Source organism: Bombus affinis, chromosome 2, assembly GCF_024516045.1.
Source record: "Bombus affinis isolate iyBomAffi1 chromosome 2, iyBomAffi1.2, whole genome shotgun sequence".
NCBI lineage: Eukaryota > Metazoa > Arthropoda > Insecta > Hymenoptera > Apidae > Bombus > Bombus affinis.
The window spans coordinates 6645681-6664600 of NC_066345.1; the positions used below are offsets into that span (position 1 = coordinate 6645681).

General features: G+C 26.1%; 5 protein-coding genes across 10 annotated transcripts; 1 reads left to right on the forward strand and 4 right to left on the reverse strand.

Moving 5' to 3' along the window:
• Window positions 1–93: 93 nt before the first annotated feature.
• LOC126924554 (dynein axonemal intermediate chain 2) lies at window positions 94–2795 on the reverse strand. Of its 3 annotated transcripts, XM_050739196.1 has the most exons (11): window positions 2690–2795; window positions 2419–2610; window positions 2189–2350; window positions 1842–2100; window positions 1521–1774; window positions 1280–1439; window positions 1025–1217; window positions 806–941; window positions 604–750; window positions 319–534; window positions 94–227 (listed from the first exon to the last, which is right to left on the reverse strand). In XM_050739196.1, the coding sequence occupies exons 2-11, from the start codon at window positions 2605–2607 to the stop codon at window positions 186–188; spliced, it is 1758 nt and encodes a 585-aa protein (XP_050595153.1). In that variant the 5' UTR covers window positions 2608–2610; window positions 2690–2795; the 3' UTR covers window positions 94–185. The 3 variants fall into 3 exon arrangements, with proteins under 3 accessions (XP_050595153.1, XP_050595163.1, XP_050595143.1); XM_050739206.1 differs by having other exon boundaries at window positions 1064–1217; window positions 2419–2739; XM_050739186.1 differs by having other exon boundaries at window positions 2419–2739.
• Window positions 2796–2823: 28 nt separating this feature from the next.
• LOC126924596 (uncharacterized) lies at window positions 2824–6029 on the reverse strand. The gene is made up of 6 exons (XM_050739317.1): window positions 5002–6029; window positions 4756–4894; window positions 4346–4671; window positions 3644–3985; window positions 3268–3559; window positions 2824–3208 (listed from the first exon to the last, which is right to left on the reverse strand). The coding sequence occupies exons 1-6, from the start codon at window positions 5182–5184 to the stop codon at window positions 2955–2957; spliced, it is 1536 nt and encodes a 511-aa protein (XP_050595274.1). The 5' UTR covers window positions 5185–6029; the 3' UTR covers window positions 2824–2954.
• A 429-nt stretch (window positions 6030–6458) lies between these two features.
• On the reverse strand, window positions 6459–9535 carry LOC126924603 (protein disulfide-isomerase). The gene is made up of 8 exons (XM_050739329.1): window positions 9276–9535; window positions 8072–8403; window positions 7841–7978; window positions 7530–7760; window positions 7069–7440; window positions 6856–6984; window positions 6684–6770; window positions 6459–6605 (listed from the first exon to the last, which is right to left on the reverse strand). The coding sequence occupies exons 1-8, from the start codon at window positions 9421–9423 to the stop codon at window positions 6555–6557; spliced, it is 1488 nt and encodes a 495-aa protein (XP_050595286.1). The 5' UTR covers window positions 9424–9535; the 3' UTR covers window positions 6459–6554.
• Window positions 9536–9721: 186 nt separating this feature from the next.
• LOC126924678 (methyltransferase-like protein 22) lies at window positions 9722–12639 on the forward strand. 3 transcript variants are annotated; one of them, XM_050739437.1, is made up of 6 exons: window positions 9722–10060; window positions 10866–11020; window positions 11124–11252; window positions 11331–11516; window positions 11598–11765; window positions 11837–12639. In XM_050739437.1, the coding sequence occupies exons 2-6, from the start codon at window positions 10948–10950 to the stop codon at window positions 12121–12123; spliced, it is 843 nt and encodes a 280-aa protein (XP_050595394.1). In that variant the 5' UTR covers window positions 9722–10060; window positions 10866–10947; the 3' UTR covers window positions 12124–12639. The 3 variants fall into 3 exon arrangements, with proteins under 3 accessions (XP_050595394.1, XP_050595374.1, XP_050595383.1); XM_050739417.1 differs by lacking the exon at window positions 9722–10060 and adding an exon at window positions 10451–10727; XM_050739426.1 differs by lacking the exon at window positions 9722–10060 and adding an exon at window positions 10451–10715.
• On the reverse strand, window positions 12640–18401 carry LOC126924543 (polycomb protein suz12-B). Of its 2 annotated transcripts, none has more exons than XM_050739170.1 (9): window positions 18177–18401; window positions 17005–17051; window positions 16322–16505; window positions 16138–16229; window positions 15849–16041; window positions 15368–15733; window positions 14949–15274; window positions 14622–14875; window positions 12640–14548 (listed from the first exon to the last, which is right to left on the reverse strand). In XM_050739170.1, exons 1-9 carry the CDS (start codon window positions 18274–18276, stop codon window positions 13873–13875), a joined length of 2238 nt encoding a protein of 745 aa, XP_050595127.1. In that variant the 5' UTR covers window positions 18277–18401; the 3' UTR covers window positions 12640–13872. The 2 variants fall into 2 exon arrangements, with proteins under 2 accessions (XP_050595127.1, XP_050595132.1); XM_050739175.1 differs by lacking the exon at window positions 18177–18401 and adding an exon at window positions 17872–18143.
• Between the last annotated feature and the right edge of the window lie 519 nt (window positions 18402–18920).

Genomic DNA, 18920 nt, shown 5'->3' on the forward strand with positions numbered 1-18920 from the left:
TGTAAAATCATTTTTTAAATGATTGTAATGAGATTATAATAAAACAGATTAAAAATATATGCATGTCCAAAGTAATAGCATAAACAAAATAAGTTTAAGATACAGAAATGTAAGAATTTATTGAATCTATATACATATAATAAAAATTCATTTATTCATTTATTATTTCATTCCTTGCATATTTATTATGATATTTCATTATTTGTTCCCTCTTCTTTTAGTAATTCCTAATAAAGTATAATTAAATTACAAAATTAATTGTTATTGTATGTATTAAACTATATACATATATCTATTTTAAGAACATTTCAAACTCACTGCCTTTATAACATTATCATAGTCTTCTTCACAATGTATTAGTACTACATCATTAGTATTAGAATTAGAACATTTTAGATCTTTCTCATCATTTTTTGTGCTTCCTGTAGTGCATTCAGTTTCAGTATTGATATTTCGAAGGGATTTCATTTTCAATCTCTGTTCTCTATTTTTAGCTTCTTTTATCTTTTCTCTGCGTGTTTCTCTATCAAGAAGCTGTTAATTTCAATTATATAAATATAATGAAAAAATGTAATTAGACATTATAATATTAATAGAACTTACTGCTGTAAATAAAAGTTTATCATTTTTTTGATTAGCTGTTAATGCTTCTGAAAATTCAAGTAAAAATGTTGTTCCTTTCTTATTAGCAATTGTTGCTAATTGTCCTTGTTCATGTGGTTTTATATATGTTAGCACTTCATCACAAACCTATGATATGTTATATTAATTTTTAAATATGAATAATACATCAAAATGGACATACTTTCACACTAAGAACTGGAGAATCTTGTTGAATCAACAAATCCCATACATCCAGAGTTCCATCCATTTTTATTAAAAAAAATACAGAAAATCGTGTTATGCTCCATGCTCCACCCATTAAAAAATCTCTATGACCACTAAAATATAATTTGAATAAAACTTTAATAATTTATGTCAATTTTAATATAAATGTAAATTAAATGATTTTAAATATATTCACGGTGTCCATGCAATACAAGATTCTTTACAATCTTCAGACCATATTCTTGTCGTCCAGTCACCAACTGTTAAAAAATTTTTAACAAATGTTGGGTTTCTTTCTAAACTTATTATAGGTCCATATTGTGCCTTGAATCTCGTTGCAATTTTCTCACTTGAAGTTTTCCCTTTGCGATTTCCTGATATTACTATACCTAAGTACAAATAAATATATCAAAATATAAATAAAAGTACGTGAATTAAAATTCTTAGTTACCATTTTCAAGACCACACATAAAACGTGTACCCATAGATGGTTCAAATTGTAATGCTGAAATCCCAGTTGCTTTATCAATATTTTGATCATCAGGTTTACATAAATCTATTACCAATGTTTCTGTAGGCATTTGTAATTTTCTGATATCCCACCACATTATCTGTAATTAATTTACATTTATATATTAATTTAGATATTACATTTATGTACATTTTTTATTTCATTTTGTATCCTGTTATACTTGTCCGTCTTTGGAAGCACTGAAAAATTCTGTGCTAGTTTTAGAATTTATCCATAAAACCTCATTGCATAAATCCCTGTGGCTAAATTCCACTAAACTTGTTTCAATTGGTTCTGATCCTTTTCTAATATCCCAACAAGCCACTTGACCAGTCATTAAACCACTAATCAGTATATTACTATCTTTAGGATTATATTCCAATGTTAAAATTGGACAAAATGGTTTTAAGATTACACAAGGCGTATTTGGATTTTCTATAAATTTGAACCATAAGTCTGTTCAGTCTTCTTTATATATCCTGAAATTTTTTATTTAACTTACCTACATCCCAAATATATGACTGAGGATTGTCATTTATTGCGTTTTTAAAGTCAGTATTGCAGTAACTAGCTGCAAAACGATTTCCTTGATCCGGTGACCAAGAAAGATGTGTTATTTGTCTTTTTATTGGTAAAATATCACGATATACATTCACTGTACGTGAATATACTCGTTGTATTAAAGAAATTGGTTCCATATAACTGAAGTATTGTTCATAAATATTACAAACATTATTTTGCAAAATACACTGTTCCATCGGCTAAAAATAATTGGAATGCGTAGTCATGAATTCATTTATAGTAAAATAGTTAAACAAATAAGTTGAAAATATAAACAAATATTATTACAGGCAACAATTGAAGCATTGTATGAATATACAGTTCATCTTTTTCTATTTTGCGCTTATATCTCACTGTCTGTTCTATATCTTTCGCATTTAAATCTTTTGGCCAACCACCTTCAGAATGATACATACCACTATCTCGGAATGTTGCAGTATTTGTATTTACCTAAATATATTGTTAACAATAACAATAATAATATATATACATAAATAATTTTCAACATCAATTTATACCTCATGAACAGAACATATTTTGCTACATTGAGTTCCTTGAGTTACAGGATCTATTTGAATATAGTGAGTCATAGATTCTGCATGTGGTTTAATATCAGCTTCTACTTTTTCATAATTTGTGAAGTTACATTGTTTTCCAAATTGTAACCTCTTTTTTGTATAAGTGTATTGCATATTGATGTTTTTCATGTTCTAAATTCTCATTTTTAATTTAATCAATAATCTATTTAATAAACTAAATAACTCATACAAACATTTTATTTAAACTTACTTTTAAATATACTTTTAATATGATCTCAAAAAAGCTAATATAAAAGAATGAATTATTAAACAATTAAAATAACACTTATTATTATCACTTATAAATTAATCATTTAGATTTACTTTATTGATATTAAAAAATATGTCAGTACATTGAAATCGTACACTGCATGTATAAATAATACCAATATATTTCTGTTTTCTAGTTGCTATAGTAACATAAATGATAAATGCATCAATGCTCAATTTCTGAATAATAAGAAATGTTAAGATCTTTATTTATCAGTCCTTACTAAAATAGGAATTTTTGAATTTAAACCTTGGTAAAGAATAGAAATCATTTTATATATTTTTACATATTCTAATTGTGTACAATCAAGAAAGATGTTCATGTTAGGAAGCACATCTTCTGCAATAATCTTCATTAAATCATCATAGTATTGTATATGTTGTACTTGTTGCATTACATCAAAGAAGGGCAATAACTGATCTTCATTTGTGTAACGCATACAACATATTTTGGACATCCCTAGAAAACAAAATAAGATAAAATAGCATATTAGTTATGAAAAAAAAATACAATTGTACCTTCAAGATTTTGATTATAAAAAAGATTCCAAAATCCATTTGACATGCATTCTGTTATACTAGAAACAGTATGTAGTGTTCTGCATATATCATTTCTCAAAATTTGTTTATTTTTAAATTCGTTCATTTCATAAATTTTCCATGCAGATCTTAATTTTGTGTATAGCGAACTAATATCTTCTACATCAATCCCTATGTTTTTAGAGAAAAGAGTTTGAAATAAAGAAATAAATTTAAGAAGTACAGTTACTATATAACTCTTGTGTGCTAATTGTTTTTGTGCAATTTCATCCTGTAATATACATTTACATACTTATATATGGAATATATATATAGATATATACAGTTTACTTTTATAAATTCTATATTTACTTACCATTTTATTAAATTCTAGCAAAAATGTATGTAACACTTTTTGTTGTTTTTCATTGAATGATCTTTCTGTACATTCAGTATTCAAATATGTATGATAAACTCTCAGTGACTTAATTATTTCTTCGGGGATGTCAATTGTATTTAAACTATCTACAATAGTCCTAAGTGTTAAATTTTGTCCACCAGTATGTTGTGAAATTGTACCTTCGTGTAATGGATGCTTCATTCTACATTCATTACGAAGTGTACAATTATCAGATTTAATTGACATTTTCTGTATTAGACATTTCAGTTCACTAGTTGATGCTACAGAATTTCTTTGACCAAATTTAATACATTTTGACTGCATAAAAACAAAAATATATTAAATAGCAACTAATTAAATATACAATAATTAAATTTGGAGACACTCATATAATACAAAAATTGATATTGTTTTATATTTTACTGTATGTAAAATATCTTAAACCATAATGAAACTAAAAAATATCAGAATTTTAGGACATTGTTTATTCATGATATTTTATATTCAAGTATTTACTAAATATATGCAACCTTTATGTAAATAAAAGTATTTTGTGTAAATAGAATATATGATAAGCTTCATGATAAAAATTACTATATTTCAAATTTTATTAAAAGTAGACGAATACAATTAATGCATAATATATAGAAAATAATGCATATACATGTATAAAATTACCTCTGTTATGGAAGTATTAGATTTAACATCATTTTTCATTTTGCGATTAATGTCTTTAACGACCGTTATATTTTTAATATTCTTTTTATTTATTACAAGGAAATTCTTGCTTTCTGACGACTTCATTGAGTGCGATATTGATTGTTTATTAACATTCTTCGTTTTTTTCGATGTAATATGTGCATCTCTTTGTGTTACTTCATTTTGTACTCCCTTATCAATACTTGCTTTTTCAACATTTAATTTTATACCAGGATGGTCTTGTCTCGAATATATATCTTTATTGCTTACATTTAAATTTTTTACCTTTTGTTTTTTATTTCCTACTATTAATAACAAACATAATAATTAAATAAGATAAACAATATATTACTTTTTAAATAACATTAATAATTTCTTTAAATATTTACCAATTTCTTGGAAACATTCATAAGCGTAATATTTTGTTTTTCTTCCCGTGATATTGGAAGATAATTTTTCTCGCAATTGTTGTGTTTGTATCAATGTTCTACTAATATCTGCAGCAATTTCTTGAACTTCATCTTTGAACTTTTAAATAGAAAAAAAGAAATTATCATAATTTTGATATAAAAAATTATATAAAACTATATTATATTATATAAACTATATATAAAATTATATAATAACTGCCTTACTTTGACACAAGTACAAATATCTTTATTAACTTCTTGTTGGGAATGTATTTCCGTGTACCATGGTTTTAAACAATACATTGCTTCATCACAATTTGATTTTAATATATTCTTTACTTCTTCTGTAAATACCAAGGTTTGATGTAAAAATTTAGTCAGTTTCGAAAAATTAAACGAGTCTTCCATTGTTATTTTCAAATCTTGCTGTTTCTAACAAACAAAGATAAAAATCGGTGAATAAAAATTCAATAAGTAACATAAAAAGATAGATTACAGATTAAGAATAGTATAGAAGAGAATAAAAAAGTGATATATTGCTCAAAGTGTTAACTGGTTTTTTTATGTATTAGGTCATCCCATAAGTTCGTGCCGTTTTTCGAGCGGTTATATATGTTAAGATTATTTATATACTTTTCAGTTTCATGAAAAAATGTAATCCCCCTCTCGTTGTACAACTTCTTCCCATTTTTCATTATTCCGTCTTGATAAAAGTTCTCTTGTTTTTCTTTAAAATATGAAATGTATACATAAAGGTCGGCACGAACTTATGGGATGACCCAATACTAAAATACCGTGTAGATACAATATATTTATGATATATTTTACAATTCTTTCTAATACATGTGTTATCTTCTTTAACATATTATTAAGTAAAACAAATATTATGATTTAATGAATTTATTTGTGGAAATGAGATAAAGGTAAATATATATATATATAATTCATTTTATAAAATTTTTACTTAACTAAACTCAGAAAAACATTAAAATCGTTTCTACCTTAAATGTTCGTAAAACCGTTATAGTATTATAAATGCTGTAAATGGAAATGTATTTATTAACGATAAATTTTGATAATATGATCATTTAAAATAGCTACTCTACTGTATTAATGATACTTTTTAATATGCATTTATTGTATGAACGCGTATGTGTGTTTACTTAATAAAAAACAAAGTTTTCTTATAAAAATAAAACACGATTTACGATTTTGCGGAAACCTTAGCTTAATGATTTTTCATATGTCATGTCCTTCATACATCAACATCACAAGATAAAGGTATTGTATCTAAATACTATAATTCTCAGAGGGCAAAGTTACAAAAAAATATAAGAACGAGACCAATGACGTATTTGAACCTAATTGTGAAGAATGTTTTGACGTACAGTTCATTTTCATATCAGACATTCAGACAAAATATATTTTAAACCTAAAATGTACAAAATAAATTGCTTTATCTATATGTGCAATTTATCACATTAGAAACTCAGTCAGATACAGTATATATTGTAATTGAAATATATCAATCATATATTTATGTTTATATACATACATACATATGTAAATGTGTATGCATATATATAAACATATGGAAAATTGTAAATAAATTTTTAGCAATTAATTGTTTAATTTGAAAGAATTTGATTCATAAATTTAAGTAAAAATGAATGATTAAGAAGTCTTCTATAAATTAATATCATTCAAGCAGAATTACAAAGTTTATAAACAGTAGTTATGAGAAATTATTAAATTTGCTCTTTTATAATGATATATATCTATAATTCATCTTTTCTTGGCACATCATCATCTTCATCTTCTTCTTGAGCCTGTAAAAATGACGTAAAATAAATTATAATCTTATATTGTTACAATACAATTAGAATGAATTAAAAGTTTTTACGAACTTCTTCTGGGGCTTGACCATAAGTACCATCAGAATCAATGAACTTAGAAAGTCCTTGAAGTGTTCTTTCACCTTTGTATGATACAGCCTAAAATTTATTCAATTTAGGATTATTATATATGTTATTAAGATTGCTATAAATATTAAAATATTAATAAATCTGAAATTGTTACTTCATTTGTTTCTTTTTTGTAGAGAGTAATTGTAGGGTAATTAACAATTCTTATATCTTCTAATTCATTTTCAGTAGCATCCATTTTTGCTATAACTAAATCTTCACTGTCTTTATATTTTTCTGCAAGCTAGAAATGTATCATATTATATTTAAATATTTGTTAAAACATTTTATAAGTTGCAAAAGTGAAAAATATGTAAATGAAACATACTGCTTCATATATAGGAGCTAATTGTTGGCAGTGTCCACACCATGGAGCATAAAATTCAACTAAAACGTTCTTCGTTTTATCAAAAGCAACTTCATGGAAGTTAGTACCAACAAGAACTTTTACAGGTTTCTTATTCCAGTCTTCAGGTAAATCTTGTGTAAGTAAATGTTTTTTCAATTTGCCTTGAATAAATGCAGTTACAAATTCCAAAACATTTTCACTAGATAATTCTGGGTTTTCTGGCTTGTACTTAGCCATATTCTGTTCAAGTTGTATAATACGCATAGCAGGTACTTCATTTTTCTTCATACCAAAGAATTCTAAAATGCGTTCATGATCAGCTTTATCAGCATTAATTGTTACAAACAAAACCTGTACAATATCATAAAATATTATTATTATGATGATACTATTTATTATATACATTACTTTATATCTACATTATTTATATTTGTACATACCTCTTTACGGAACTTCTTTGCTGGTTCTTTAATCTTTTCTACATATTCTTCAAAATGACCAGCTTCTTCACTAAGGAAGACAAGCAGATGGCTTTTAATATCACCACTAAATATCTTTTGTGCAGTATCTTGATTAAAATCAACAACTAAAGGCAATGCATGTACAGAGATAAAGTTTTGTAATTTTTTAACATCAAGTTCATCATTAAATTCACTCCTGCCTTCATCGAACTAAAACAAATATTAAATGACGTACACGATATTATTAACATATTTATAAAGAAAAATAGAATAAATTAAAATTAATGTACCTTCTTAAACAAAACAACTTTACTATCTTCTACTCCATATTCACTGAAAACTTCTTCATTACTACTTATACCAAATACATGATCATCAACAGCATTAGCAACTTCTAAAAATATTTTTGCACCATCTGATTCTGCATCCTAATTAATATAATTAAATACATATATACATTTTGGGTTTTATAATACAATTAACAAAGATTTCAAACAAATATATTGTTATTTTAATAATACCTTAAAGAACCCAACAATGGCAACATTTCGTGCCTCGATAAATGATTTAGCTTCTTCGACTGTTGGCAAATCTTTAGCAGCTGGACCAGTCTTTTTTATTACCCAGTTAATAATATCATCTGCTTGACGACCACCACTGTAATCAATAGCTGAACCTTTACGATAAAATTTAAGGGTAGGATATGCACGAACTCCATGCTTCTCAGCTAATTCTGTTTCAACAGTTGCATCAACTTTAGCTAATTTTACAGAGAAACCACCCTCCTCTAACTTTTTGGCTGCTTTAGCATATTCAGGTGCTAAAGCTTTACAATGTCCACACCATGGTGCATCTAAATATTAAAAATCATAAAAAATTATTAATGTAACTATAATATGTTTCTGTGACATAATTATGCAATTAATTATTATGTTAAAAAGACATCACTATATTATAAAATTGTAATTTAAAAATTCAACAAGTATAGTAATAACAGGGTATATATATATACAAAAGATTTATCCATATATTAAATTTAATTATTCAAAATATTAAATAAACTTTTATATATTTTATCGTAACTTCTACATCCTTTACTTACCGAATTATATTTAACTTACCGAATTTATTTAACCGAACTAGATATCGATAGCTTATTGCACATATACTGTATTGTATTTATCTTTATCAATGTTATTATCAAATTGGTTGCAAATTGTGGATTGATCTCTTTCAGGAACATAAAATGACAAAAGTGAGTGCTAAATGGTTAAGAACTATTTATTACATATAAAATTCAAATTCCACAGAAAGTAGATATACAATATTTGTGCAGTAAGCCATCAATATGGAGTAATAGGATTATGAATATAATAATATAATAAAATGAATCGCATAAAATAAATAATTTCATATATTTTATATATACAAATTTTATATATAATTTTTATATATAAATTTTATATATAAAAGTTTTTCATTCATATCATATACATTCGACAAACATTCCATCATATATTATGAAATAAAAATGAAATAATGTCAACAAGTGTGCTCGATCTTAAAAACCGGCTCCTAAATGGTGACGTGTAAGAACCAAGCATCTGGATCAGCTTCAATTATATTTCAAACATATAAAAATATCAAATAAAATAAATATTGCAATTTTTTATTAGATATAATTAAGAAACCTGTTTAAAAAGAAAGTGTAAAATTACTACTCACAAAATTCAACAAGCACATAATCATTTTGTCCGATAGCTTCTGCGATATTATCTTTTGTAAGTACCAAAACCGAGTCTTCAGTTTCAATTTTCGCAAAAGTAAAAGTAAGGTAACAAGTCACTGCAAATATTAATGCAAAGAACTTCATCTTTAAACGGAGACAATGTTATTTTCTGATAAGTTATGCCACGACAGGTATAAATACAGCAAATACAGCGATTCTACCGTTACAATATTAAGATTATAGTCACCGACACCATTCGTTGAAGAATACGGACAAAGTGATCAAATACAGTGATGCAGAGAACTATACAGTTGGTAGATCGTGGTTAATGCGTGGCATCAGCATCACATTCATCGTGGGAGCTGCTGATTGGTCAACGCAATATTCAAGAATCCGGTAGGATGTTAATGTTAAGATTACTATACAAGGGTTAGGATATCAATTTATTTTTTAATCATACTATTTTATCATTTCACAGAGAAGATAAATATATTTTGCGTTCTATTTTAATATAAATTCAAATTTACGATTATTTTTTTGCTTTTTCAAATATATATAATTATTATAATATACTATTAAGTATAAAGGAAACAAAGAGTACTTATTTGTTTCTGTTATTCTGAATTCAAAATACCGTTCCATTTCTAGTAATAGTGTCATGGCTTACAAAACTAATAACAGCTTCTAATGATGTATATTTACATAAAAAATATGTAATCATTAGTTAATAAAAAAGTATTTTAATATTTAATATGTATTTTTATTATAATAATCTGCCAAGGTAATATATATGTGAAATATCTTCTTTGCTCTTGCTAAAAAATTTATTAAAAATTTCATTTTACTCTACATTTTTACGTCATTGGTATGCATTTATCCAATTTCAAAAGGTTGAAATATCAATCCCTTTGTAAAATATTCAAATTCAGATATATATAACAATTAAAATTTATATCTCTATTTATTGTATATATATGTAAAAAGCAAATATTTTACTATATTTATTTACTATATTTATAAAATATTTAAATAAAGAAAAATTATTTACAATATTTTTTACGTAATGTAATAAGTTTTGTACATCGTAACAAATAAAATATTTTTCCTCCTATAAATAAATTATAACGTTAAATTTCACAATCTATTTTTAATTTTTCAATTTCAAGAAGCTTAATAATAAAAAATATCTGAATTGTCTATATTGCATAAAAGTTTCAAAATACGTTTAATAATTTATTATAGTTTAAAAATATGTATTGAAAAAATCATATAAAACGGTAAAATATTTCAGAAATTATATTTATATGCAATAACACATTACATAAGCGCAAATATAATAAGTCTAAAACAATAAGTCACAGTTTAACTATGTATTCATTGTGAAATATTGTATTATGTAAACTTCATCATAAAAGCATCACATTTCGGGTAAACAGGTATACTGAAAAGTAATTATATTTAGCAATATTTAATTATTTTTTAGATAGAAATGTGTATCACTTATACGCAAATCAAACTTTATTATTTTTTATTAACAAGTATAATGTTCAGAGATCATTTATATTGACATTATTTCTTTGACTTAGAAATATTAGAGATACATATGCGGTGATCTAAAACAGACAATTAAAATCATTTTTACATATTAGTGGATTTTTATTAACAAAGATGACATTGTATACAGTAACATCAGAAATATTTACAGAAAATGAAAATTCTTATATAAAATGTAAAAATGACAGTAAGTTTATTACTTTCTTAACTTCTGTAATGTCATATTTAATACATAGTACTAATTTTTATATAACCGTAACAAGATATATAATCATAAGATATATTTATAGATGTAATATCCAGCTTTATTTTTAAGTACCCATCCTATATGATTAAACCAAAATGTCTTAATGGCTTAACTCGTGATAATGATGATGATATAGATATAGATAGGCAACAAGAAGGAAAATTATTAATAGGTATAAATTTATATATAGAATTGACCAGATATCAGAAAACACTATTTAATGTAATAAATTATATATTAATATTTTTAGAACACCATATATCTACAGAATTACAATATGTTGGATTGCAAGTATGGCGAGGTGCATTATTACTAGCTGATTATATTTTATCCAATCCTGATTTATTTAGAGATAAGGTAGTTCTAGAGTTAGGTGCTGGAGTTGGCCTAACTAGCATAGTAGCTAGTTTCCTAGCAAAAGAAGTAATTTGTACAGGTAATAAAGTTTGTAATATAATGCTATTACACTAAATATTGTTCGCATATATTTAATGTAAATGTATTTCTTACTTTTTAGACATTGATGTAAAAGGGATATTGAAATTAATACATAGAAACTTTATGAGAAATAAAGCTTATATTAAGTCTAAAGTTGACATTAAAGGATTAGATTTCTTGAATTTAAAATGGCCTACATTTTACAAAAAAAGAATAGATGAACCAACTATTATTCTAGCTGCTGATGGTAAGTTATAAATTTATATTTTTTACAATAAAAATAACATATATATAATTAATGATTTTTTATGTTTACAGTAATTTATGATGAAATCATAACAAAAGGATTTGTTCAAACATTAACAGAACTTTTAAATTCAAATGTACAGAAAGTTGTTTATATTACTTTGGAGAAAAGATATGTTTTTACTACAGCCAATATGGAAACTACTGCTCCAATGTATGAAGAATTTTTAGATCTTATTAAAGTAAAGCAATTTAATTGGCATGTTGAGTATATTAAAATAGATTTTCCACAATATTTCAAATATAATAGATTAGAACAGATGGTTCTCATAAAAATAAAAAACAAGTTAAGTAAATAATATAATTGAATATATAACATATAGTATAGTAACAGATCCATGAACATGAGAGAAATATCAAACAGTATTAAGTAATATAATGTGTTTATAGATATTATAATTGTACATTAAATTTAAATTAATTTAGCGAAAATATTTATATATTGATATCAGAGAAGTTTTAAAAACTTTTAATACAACTTATTATAACGTTATGAATGAAAGTAAGACCTTTTTATCCTTGTTTTCATTTTAATTGTGACAAAAATATATATACTTGTATATATATCACAATTAGCTATTTCATTAAAAAATGTATTTTTCTTAAATATCTTTAGCGGCTGTCTATGTATGCATGTATTTCGGTATATATGTACATATTTCACATGCTAAAATTGGAAAGAAAGATTACTCTGTAGGAGTACTGTAATTACCACTAAAATATATTTTATAATATGTTATTATCCTATGATAAAAAAGAAATAAAAGTAACAAAAAATTTGAATAATTTCAAGTAAAAGCAGTGAACACTTTAAATTATAATGTTTCTAAATTTATTGTATTTTTTTATTTACAACCTAGCATAAGTAGTAATATTAATGGACAGTGATCAAAGTCGTTCGAAGAGAACAGATTTCCTAGAAATCAATACTTGTTAAAAAATTAAACAAGATTTCACCTAGTTACGTTATAAAGAAACGTATTACGTACGGGAATGTAAATGCTTCTTCGAACGATCATCGGCAGTAAAGTTGTGTATATTACACAAAGAATAAATTCATTGTAACGTACTAAATTTCATTCATAAATTTATCTGAAAGAACGACAATCGGCAAAAAACTTTGCTAAATAAAAACATACAAACATTCAACATATTAAAATGAGTATAAATACTCAATGCAAAAGTCATATATTGGCGACAGTCACTCTAAATTCAAATTCTCCCGCTTTACAAAGGCACTTTTTTTATAACAGTTTATTCCTTACTTTGGGGTAAAACTTATAATTTACAGCCTCAGTTTACAAGAAATATCTGAAGTAATTGTACCAAGGTCCCATCTTTTAATAGATTATGTACTAGTTTTTTCAGCTTCATATTATCCTCAGATATTAAATTTATCCATATTAATCTATAAGATTATGATTTAAATTAACATTCCATAGGAGGTACAACTGTTTTATCATATAAAAGAATAGTCTATCATCCCCGATCATGAATACACAAGATTTATCCAGTGACCTTGATTTCCAAAATGATAGTTATATTTAAATGTAACATGTTTAATAATTTTAATTTGTCACTTTTCCAGTTTTGATATTAAAATATTATGTTCTTCAAATTATAAAAATCAAAAGTATATAAGGCAATATAATTTTCAGATATTACTAAGCAAATAAAAAGTTCAAAAAGTTAGATACATAAAAGGCATCATTGACTAGACCAAGAAAGAACGGGTACATTATATCTTTTTTTACGAAATAAGATTCTCGGTTACGTATATTCAAAATAAATTTTTTCTTCATATTTAATTGTTTTCCAGAATTTCAATTAGATCTATATGAATTATTCACACTATATTTATCTGAAAGTTTGTCTTTTGTTTCACTTTTACATTTAAAACTTTCAAATTTATAGAAAATTGATCTAGTAGTTAGAGCAATGATTATCAAGTAGCTATAATGTCAATTATTCTAATCGCAGTTACATCCTTTGCAACAAATACTGTACAAAAACGTACAATTAGCAGATTAACGTATGTATAACGGTTATTAATAACTACTTCCATTTACAGTCTTGTTTGATGATGTAGTCATCATATTAGCATATTTGCTAACATTATTGTGGATGGATGCTGTCGTTTTTACAGATTGTGAATTTGGTGAACTAAGTGGTAAAGAAGTTTTCCGTCTTGCATTAGAATTTGATCCATCGCTATTAAAATTTATTTTAGTACTTGTACTATTTTGTTTATTAGCATCTAAAGATGCATGACAACCTGAACTAAGCCATTTTTCAACTTGAGCTTCATGGGACTTTTGTAAAACTTTTCGAATATCGCTATCTTCGCCTCCTTCTTTCATAATTTCTTGTAATTTTTGAATAGTTTGATATAAAACTACAGGGCTAATTAGACCAAAATCAAACAAACTACACATATGTAAAACAAAATTACGATATAAATTTTTCATGAGCAATTCCTTTCCTTTAGTTTCTAGAAACATTTGGCAAGCCAGTGGTATTTGGCAGTCTCCCACATAGCCATATTTCATGACATGTAAATTCCACATTTTCATAAGTTCCTTTTCTCCTTCATTCACATCTGTAAAGTCATCAATCATCATCATTGTTTTTGTTTGTAACCATTTTGGATCATTTTCTCCTTCAGAATCAATATCCATTTCTTTTGGATATATGGGTAAGCATGTAACAGTATGATGATACAACCTACAAGAAATTTCATGAGCAACATATTTCATATGTAATAAATAATGACATTTATTTTAGTTAACTGTTGTACCTATTATGTCCTGTAATATAAGGTCTTTGGCTTTCATATTCATTTTCATCAAGCTCTAAAAATTCAGAAAGACTTGGCTTAGTTCTTTTTGGGCGACATACTAAAATATTTGTTACACTTGTACGTCTCGTCGGTCCTGTTCTTGAAAATGCTATGCTGGATGGCTGTGTAATTAATTCATGAGGGCTACCAGCATATGAGCCATCATAACATTCGTTTATTGCTACATCTATGCGAGCACCTTGTGGAATTGGCTATTCAAATAAACAATTTATTTTATAGTACTTTGATGTCACAGATTTGTAATGCATATATTTAAACACTTACCACATACGTAAATGTAAATCGCGAATGACATAATTTTAAGTGCTTTAAAAGAGAATAAAGTTTTCCACAGTCTAATGAGCACCAAGGGCAATGTAAATCTTCACAAGCTTCTGTTTGTTGGCGACTATTATTATTATACAGGAACTGATAAACTATTTGCTGTGTACCCATGATAGTGTCCGTTTTCTCACTAGTTGACATTCTTGAGGAATTTAGAGGACTAGGTGTTGGCAGTGTTGGATTATTGTTATTGTTGTTATTACTATTATTATTGTTGTTATTATTGGTACTATTATTATTATTTGTGGAAGAACGTTCTAGACCAGCTGAAATTATTTTATGAAACATTTTATCTTCTTTTTATCCTGTTTATACATATTTCTTCTTCTGTGGAAAAAAGAAAAGGATAAATAACTTACTATTTCCTGAGCGATTTTCTTTATTATCACCATTTGGTACTGAATGAATTGGAGTTGGTCTATCAACTAAACCGTTACTTGGTTCAGTCGTCCAATTAAGCCTAAATTTTAATGTTGGTCCTTTGCTGAATACTTCAAAAGGACCACATTCCTTGATGTCAGGTACAGACTCCCAAGAGCTGTGCTTCTTTGGGCTAGATCGAATATTGGTTTGTACTTCTTGTAAGCCTAGTTCATAATCGCCATCAGTCAACAAACATCGGTTGTGTTTATCATACACTATGAGTTCAGAACCATACAACTTTATTTCTTCTCCTCCAGCTTTAATTGAACCCGTAGAAGATTTGCGACGCTTTTGAGCTGGTTCTACCGAGAAAAAGAGAGAGAAAAGGAAAACAAATATTATGAAAGTATACTCTCTAAAGTAATTCATGGTATATATATATATGTGTGTGTGTGTGTGTGTGTATTTTTAACTAACCATCTAAATCACAGTTATGCATAAGGCAGCCAGTATTGGACGTACAATATACTCTAAGTAAAAGCATATAAGTTTTTGCTACATGACCGTTATTCAAACTGAAAGATTCATTAGGTATAGATATGGTAGGTGCCTTTGGAGGTGGTTGATTTTCACAAGGATTGATTGGAACTTCACTTGTGCCAACAGAAACCTAAAATTAAAAAATGTTCGCTTATTTAACAGCAATTATCAATTTTACTTATTTATTCCATTCCAACAAATTATATAATTGAAAAGTCATACTTGCCTGCATAATTGGTGAACTCACATCTTTTCTTTTTTTGTGACATATTTTCAATAATAATGTTTCTACTTTTACAGGATCTTGAGGCGTTTCAACTGTAACATTACCATTATAAAGAAAAATTTAATTCAATAAGTTAAATGTTTGAAGTGTCTCATTTAGGTACCAGAGCGTATTTCACAATTACCTTTTTTATCATAAAAACCTAGAAAAGTAAGAGTCATGTATCCACGAACACCTGGGTTTTCTCCTTGATTATTTTTTGACATTAATTTTTCCAATATCATGTCAATTTTAAACCCCCGACGTGATTTATGGCTTCTGGACATACGTTGCCTCATGTAAGTTAAGTTTCTATATAGAAATATTGGCTAAAAAAGAGTTACACAAAATGTTTTACATTATCATATTTCTATTAGTTTGTATAAACAAAACGATACAGAGAATAAAACATAACGTTTAATTTCATTTTATTTTAAATAAATAGCTTTACAAGATAATAAATTTATATACCTACCGTTTCCAATCATAAAAAACAAATATAAAAAATTTCAAAATATTTTTTAACTTTAATTATATTGCAGGAATTTTCACAAACACTCTATTGTAGAATTTAAGTTTTACTTTATTACAACCTAAGAAAAATTCACTAAACTGTTAGTACAAAAAAATTGTACCAAATACACTTTCATTCATATTTATTTGTCTACAAGTATTTACCATTTCACTCTCATCTAGTACTTTGGACATTTTGAATACAAATAAATATTAAAATATTCAGTTAACACTTTGAGGAGACATTAAATTACATATAATTAACAATTAAAATAAAATATAAAATATAGATAGATTTATTTTATTTTTACTCACTGAAATTTGATTTCTTGTGCGTAGAAATCGGTAGATCTGGGTTGGTTCTGAAAAAATGATACATAAAATTATTATATAATAGCAAGAATAAAAATATATAATTTAAATATTTTTAAATACAAGTAAATTAAATAAAAGAAGAATATAGTTTAATTGAATTCCTCCAGATGGCTCAGAGGTTAACATTTTTGTCACAAGTGAAATGATCCTTGCAGGAGTTAAAAGAGATAAATATCAAAAATTGCATATGATCCTTCTTTAAGGAAAAATGGGAAATGATGATTAGGTTATCCTCATTTTCATATGAGAAGCCTGCATTCTTACATACTTGTTACGCTTTATGCAGGTCAAACCTCTCTGATCCCATTTTACTTTAAAATAAAACTGCACTATATCTCAATTTATTAAATAAATGTAAGTAAGTATCTTTAAAAAGCAAAAATAACTCAATTACACTAAATTAATTACTGGAAAATTTTCTTAATTTCTTGACATGTTTAAATAAAAGTAATAACATGTTGTGATTGAATTAAACATGAGTGTTAATAATTTAAGTACATGATATTTTGCTACAAAACTTAAGATATATATATTAATTGAGAAAAAATATTAAAATAAAAATTACAACGTTGAAAAATAATTTAAACTTAATAATGCATTTATTTATTTAGAAAATTTTCTTATATTTTTTGACGTGTTTAAATAAAAGCAACAACACGTTGTGGTCGAATTAAACATGAATGTTAATAAATTAAGTACATGATATTTTGCTACAAAATTAAGATAACTATTAGTTGAGAAAAAATATCAAAATATTAAATTAAGAATTGCATTGATGAAAAATAATTTAAACCTAATAATACATACTTTATTTATTTAATCATCACATATAATTAGCTTGACTTTTTAAATTAAACACTAAATAGGAACATGGTGAGAGAATGACAGGTGTCCACGAATTGAAGTAAAGGAGGGAACGGAGTGGAACGACGCGCGGTTCGGCGCTCGGTACGTTCTTAGCAAATGGGGTTATGTACGAACATTTTGAATATTTGTAATAAATATTGAAAAAGTGATGATCAATGACCATTTAGTTATTATAAATCGAGATATTAATTAATTTTGAAATCAGAAAAATAGAGAAAAACAGAATGATAACAGAAAGTTCTTACTTTCGAAGGCCTGTAGAAATAGCTCATGGTCTGCTTGAATTTGATCCATTCGAGGACCTTTCTGCCCGTCCACTTCTTTTTCCCGCTTTTTCGGCGGCATTTTTATATGATTCGTTGTCAAATTTCTTACGGAAACTCACTTTCGTCACGTGAAAATCTAATGACAACACCCGCCCCGCGCGAAATCTGCGGCGCTTAGCCTACAACTAAAGCGCACCCTCATGTCATTATTAATAACTAAACGAACCAATCACTCATTACCAATACATATCGCGCGAAATGTAAAAATAATTTCCTTAAAATGTAATGTAAGATCAGATGTTCGATTTTCGATATGAAAGTTGATAAAATATCAAAACATATATCATTTTCGATTTATAAATATCCGCAAACATATGTAGTGTATTTGGATTGTAGATAAAAAAAGTAAAATAAAAATAAAAAAACATAGATCGTTACAACAACGTAAAAACAATATTATAACGTCATACTATATCTTCATTTTATATTCGAAAGGTATATATCTAAAAGAATTTTAAGTATTATTAGGTATAAAAATACGATAAGTAAGAGAACATAATATAATACGTGAACACTATTATATAGATATGTAATACTTGTTAAAATTCTTTATAATACCGCTTTTGAAATCTAAAGTGAAAAATCTATCTAACCAGAAACTTTTGTATGCCGTTATATATTCCTTTGTCTGGCCATCAGAGATGTATATATATTAAAACTATA